General features: G+C 35.0%; 2 protein-coding genes across 2 annotated transcripts in view; one reads left to right on the top strand and one right to left on the bottom strand.

The window, feature by feature from the left end:
* Nucleotides 1-893, top strand: part of LOC111711431 (uncharacterized) — a 4,526-nt gene extending 3,633 nt beyond the window's left edge. Inside the window, exon 8 of the mRNA XM_023485796.1 lies at nucleotides 807-893. Coding sequence (XP_023341564.1) covers nucleotides 807-893 — 87 coding nt within the window. The remainder of the gene's footprint in view (nucleotides 1-806) is intronic.
* A 2,761-nt stretch (nucleotides 894-3,654) lies between these two features.
* On the bottom strand, nucleotides 3,655-5,767 carry LOC111711438 (carboxypeptidase B). The gene is made up of 5 exons (XM_023485804.1): nucleotides 5,438-5,767; nucleotides 5,228-5,333; nucleotides 4,615-4,917; nucleotides 4,233-4,341; nucleotides 3,655-3,819 (listed from the first exon to the last, which is right to left on the bottom strand). The coding sequence occupies exons 1-5, from the start codon at nucleotides 5,722-5,724 to the stop codon at nucleotides 3,713-3,715; spliced, it is 912 nt and encodes a 303-aa protein (XP_023341572.1). The 5' UTR covers nucleotides 5,725-5,767; the 3' UTR covers nucleotides 3,655-3,712.
* Between the last annotated feature and the right edge of the window lie 224 nt (nucleotides 5,768-5,991).

The raw sequence follows: 5,991 nt of genomic DNA, 5'->3' as shown, positions 1-5,991 counted from the left end.
CCAGAAGTTGATACAAAGGGGGGCGGGGCAAGGAGGAGCACCCTTGGTAAAGTGAACATTTTGGTTCTAAAGAAAAAGTAGAAAGTTAGTTCCCCTCCCACCAAGTTCTGTACAGACAAATTGAGGTTTTGTTAATAGGCCTGCATCTGTGACTTGTTAGATCATTATAAAGGCACACTAGATATCAGTTAATAAAGTTGATTTCGGAAGTTAAAAAATTACGGTATTATAGTCGCATCTTTATTATATATACAGGGTTACCCACAAAGAATAAGACTTCAGATACGACTGCTTAATATGTTTATTGTTTACTGTCTGTTTCCTCATATTTGATTATGATTCCCCGCAACTGTAAAATTGTGTCTTTCTTTGCCAATTCCGAGCTAGAAGACTTAACTTAACCTTGGGATCGGCATTTCTTCTTTACAGTCTCATCCTTGGTGGTTAACCCTGTATTTTAGTACAGGGTTAACCATAAAAAATGAGACTTTAAGGACGACGAGAAAAATCTTGAAGTTTAAAAATGCGATGGTTGAATTTGTCTCCTGACTAAAAATAATGTCGCAAAATTAATTGCTAAATTATTTTCAAAGAAAGTTTAAAGGTTTAAGGAACCATTAATGTAAGAAAAAGATTAAAAAATTAATTTTGTGCACAGTCCTGCAGTCGTCTCTGAAGTCTCATCCTTTGTTAAAAACCCTGGTCCCTGGTACATTCGCTGTATGTATAATACCCTCCACTTATGTTATTATATTATAAAATCGTATATTTACGATAGATAATGATAGGTTATAAATTTTGTTTAGGGTGCTGGGTCGCAGCAGATTTGTTTATTAGATGGATTGGAATCCGCGGATTACGTCGAGTCAATCCTATCGGAAGACGACATTTAGCCTTGTCTTTTCAATAAATTGTGATATTATGTTAACTTGCCATTTTCTTTGATGTAAATAAATATTTGTATTTAAAAAGTTAAATCAACGGAATAATGTAGTCTTAGCTGATTGGTTTTGTCACTTTAAAAGGATAAACCAGCTCGATCACAAATTTGACATATCCATGACTTTCAATTTTAACCTTCAAAATAGCATTTAAAAATTAAAGTTATTGTGCAAGCATGTTGGAATTACAGTATTAACGGCGCGAACACAGAAAACGATATTTTAAAAACATCAAAACACGTAAATATTTTAAGTTTAATGCAATTTTAAGCAGAAAAAACGAAATTCACCGTTCTAAAAAAAATCCGTTTCGTTTTCAACCGCGATTTTTTAAAAAACGGCTAATCTGTTTCGTTAACGATTTAAAAAAACGGCTAAAAAGTTAACGATTTCATTTTTCGACTTTACCCGAACCTACCCTTATCACCTCTGAGTGAAAAGTTACCCACTGCAGCTAACACGCGCAAGTTACCGTAATGTTTATCCAGTAGTAGCTTGTGCCCCACAGTGGGGTATGGGGGGGGGGGTCAGCCAAATGAGTTTATTCTATAAACCTCTTATTTATGTCAAATAGAACTCTCTCAGTTTTTTAAATGGATTTAAATGTTGTACGTTTCTTAAGAATTTCGACCAAAAACCAGTTATTTCATTGAAAACTCTTAACATATAGATTTTTCAACACGCTACTCTGACTAAATCAAGGTTTTGGCGTGCTGCCGACGCCCTTAAATATTTTCTATATAGCTGTTAAAATCTATTTTTATATTTAGATTATCCCAAAACCGCTGCGTTTTGTACTTTGCTTAAAAATATATTTTTTCTTCTGAAATAGCTCGCTGTAATAAAGACGACATCTAATATATTGTGGGTTTACAGGATCCATTAAAGGAAAAATATATGAACAGGAAAAGTGATTATAAATTGAAATCATTATAAATCAATGCTAGCTACAATTGTGTTGAGTTGAAAGGGGGGGATCTACTGTAGTGAATTCTCCAGGTACTAACAAGAGGGTATATATTTCCCAAACCCAATGGTCCCGGTCAACTAGAGTCCTCAAACTGTAAACTGTAAACTATTCACTGAATTTCGTTCTTATCCACTGTTTGACCCATAAGGCGATAATAAATTGAATCCATTTATTTCGATCCTGAAAATACATGTTATTAACAATGGTTTACAGGGTACGAATATAATGAAAATGAGCTTACTAATTCTGGGTATTTAGGGATAATCCGGTTATTGAACAGTGCTAAAACAACGTTTTATCTGCTGAAATAAAATGACAATTGGTTGCAAAGATATGTAAATCACGAGTTTTAAGGTTTTTTAACTAACTTTGAAGCGAGAGCATGCACTGCACGTGAAGTTGTTTACACATTTCATCGGAGGTGAAAATGTTTGGCTTGGCTGCCGGAGAAAATCTTGGTCAAAGACGACCTTGCATCGAAGTAAGCTCTAATGTATACAGTTTACACCTTTAATCAACCTTTTAATGAGAATATGTTCCGCAAAATTGCTCAAAAATAACAGAATAACGCAAAAGCGGAATAGCGCAATTTTGCGCGAAATGAAGTTTGCGAATGATTACGCAAAGTGATAATTTTTTGCGCAAAAATGTAGCGCAACGAAAGCTAAATTTTTCGCTTTCTTTCGCAAAAATTGCGCAAAATTTTTGCGGGCGGAGGCCTAAATCTAGCTTTTAATTTAATATTCTGTATTATTCTGGCATTTAACCTCAAATAAGTCTAATTTATTTTGCGATATATCGCACGGACTAAAAGTATTTCGAAATAAGGAATAGAATGTTAGGTTTGCTTAACAGCTTATATCTTACTTTTGTCTATTTTAGTATTTTTCTATACGTTTTTCCACTTCATTTGGGTTTAATCAATTTTTATCTCCAGTTTTCTCAAACTTTAAACTTACTATTTTTTAATTCAGAGGTGACAACTCATGTTTTGTGAATATCAATATCAATGCTGGAACTCGATCTTTTGTTTAATTTAAACTTAATGCAGCGCAGATAACGAACAGCCACTGTGGATATCGAAATCAAGCGATGGGGATTAAGGGTATACAACATATAAATGCCTAACTTAGATTTCATTTGGTCTCTTTTCTACATTTAGTTTTCTTAATCTCTCTGTTTCCAAAGCATGTCAGAATAAAGTATGTCAGACTAAAGAAATATTATTGTTTACTTTCTGAAAGTCACTAAAACCAGATATTTACATAAGAATGTTTTAAAACCACGTCGAACATGGAATTTTCTGTATTTTCATGGATTAAATATCATTCTAGGCAGTTTTACGTCAATTCGAAAGTGGAGTTCTCTTGCCGCGCTGATCAGTCAAATGTTTAGTTTGGCTACTGTTGTGAATCGGGCATTGAGATCTTTGTATGGAGAGTCAACGCCTTCATTCCCTTTAGTTGCCACAAGATGTATTTTTAAAAAGGTGAAAATCCCCTGAATTGAACAAATTTAAATTCATAATATTTCTTTAGTCTTTTACACGCATAATGCATATTTTTTGGTATTTAAAATAATTTTCAAATTCTTTAAAATATTGAACTTCAAAAAATCGTATTTGTATAAAGATTAAAAGTTTATCCACAACACTAAAGTAAAATGTTATAAACAGCCGTTCCTTTGGAACCATCAATTTTGAAATTACAAAACAAATATTTAAAATCCGTTAAATCACAACAATTTACACAATGTTGTATATTTTTTATTTATCTTTCTATAAAATATTTGTTTCAATAGTTTAAGGTTCCATAGCGATGATTTCTCTGATGACTGTAAGGTGGAAGGCCCAAACCTCTTGTGCTGTTGGAATGATCTTATCTGGAGGGAGCAGGAATCCATAGTTACCTAAATACACATAGATAAAGGGAAGTGACTCTCCATGCAAAGATGGAATGCTATACATGGGTACTCTTGAAACCTTTATCTGATCAATAGTGTGGAAGATATTGTCGTTTCTCGAGGTTTAAAAATGTGTATATTTCTGATAGTTTTCCCGTAAGTCAGTTTTAAAATTTTAAACATTCCTATCTAATTCATACTTTATGAGATAAAGCTGTTAAGGGTACCATTGTGAATCAAGCATTGCTATCGTTGCCAGGAGGTATTTGATCTAACATAATTCATAGTTTGAAATATCAAAGGTAAACGACATTATGTTGCAAAGATATAGAGGGTTAGGTATTTTGTAACCGCAAACAAAATTACAAAAAAGGTCTCATTAGAAATTTGTTTACAGAGAGCTAAGAATTAATTCTGACCAGTATCTCTGAGTTCCATACTGGTGGTGTATGGAATCAAAGCATCTCCATGTGCCCAGTCTGTAGAGCTTCCACTGGCAATGTACAGCAAGCAAGGAATGCATCCAACCTTAAAAATGAAAATATTTAATAAGATATAATTGCTTATCTCAAAAGTCAATATTTAACCACATCAAATAAACTTCCAATGAAACCCTGCTTTGAAGAACAAATATTAGAAAAAGTAAAAGATTAGTGATTTTTGGAACGAAAATTTAATATTTGGTAAAAATTGACTTGAGGACAATTTCCAAAAAAACAATAATTTCCAGTTTTTTAACCTGAACATCGAATCTTAAGAAATAAATATTTCAAATGAGTAGAATTCACTGGAATCACATACCTCATAAGTTTTGCCATGAACGGCTGTGAGAGCATCAGACCCCTTCATGAAGAGATTGTACATCTCATCATAATCATTTGGAACATCATCGGTATACCCCCAGGGGAGAAGGATCATCTGACTGTAGCTATGGATAGAGTTGTAGAAGGCCCAATCTCCTCGTCTTGAGTTCAGAATGTCACGGACATTCACGTTCTCAGGTTCAGAGAATGGTACAGGTCCGTGGTAGGTGTCACTGCAATTGTCATGGGAGCTCCCACCTTCGTTCCAGTGGAATCCCCAGTTTCTGTTAGCATCAACTCCCTACATAATACACTAGCTTGAGAACCCAGCTTTGCCCAGGGTACTCAAAGTTACTCCCGCTGTTTATCCACGCTTGGTAGTAAATTACGATTTTAGCTATTCTTTCCAACTTAGAATCTTAAAACTAAGCTAATAACATTCCTGTGGTTCTCTTGAGTTCCCCAACAAAGTTTCATGCAAATCGGTCAAGGGGTTTATGAGTTGTGACATCCAAACAAACAGAGATTACATCTTTATATTTATAGATATAGGATTATAAACAAGAGAAACAAAGCTTATTATTGTTAAAGATAAAAGTTATCATTCTTACCAAACATCCAAAAATAGAATTATGATCAGATCTTGTCTTTCTCCACATTCTGTTTTCTTTTCTGGAAAATGCATATCCATCAGGATTGGAAGATGGTAGGAAGTACCTGAAAAAATATAAATAAATATATCAAAGGAACATTTATGCTTTTTCCAATCATTAAAATCAATATTTTTGCTGATAGGGAAACATGATGATGTTTATTCTTACCAATCAAGGGTCTCGGTAAGATCAGAATGCTCCGCATCATTTTCAACCAGTTCTCTTAACATCCAGGTTACAGTGGCAGGAGAAATCCATTCTCTAGCATGAATACCTCCATCAATCCAGACTGCCTTCTTCCCCCCACATCCACCTTTACAGATCTTCGCTACTCTCATATCTCTTCCTTCAGAAGTAGATCCAATAGACTCGGTAGAAACAAAGTCATATGTAGCCTCCAGATAGTCAAGGTAACTGTACATATCATCAAGGGTATGGTATTCATCCCATGTCATAGCATGATCAGCAGATGCTTTCTCCCTGGACACAGCCTTGACCTTTTCTCCCCTCTCTCCCTCTCTCCCCTCTTTCCCCTTTCCCCCTTTTTCCCTTTTACCCCTATCTACCCTAGGTAGGGCTAAGATTGGTTGGAGACCCTAGATTGGTTGGAGGGTCTGGTTCAATTGGATGACCTGGATTGGTAGGGGACCCCAGATTGGTTGGAGGGTCTTGTGCGATTGGGGGATCTGGGTTGGTTGGAGACTCTGGATTGTTTGAAGGGT

Source organism: Eurytemora carolleeae, unplaced genomic scaffold, assembly GCF_000591075.1.
Source record: "Eurytemora carolleeae unplaced genomic scaffold, Eaff_2.0 scaffold1035, whole genome shotgun sequence".
Lineage (NCBI taxonomy): Eukaryota > Metazoa > Arthropoda > Copepoda > Calanoida > Temoridae > Eurytemora > Eurytemora carolleeae.
The sequence above is the reverse complement of the archived record's forward strand: the minus strand, read 5'-3'. Positions and strand labels throughout refer to the sequence as shown.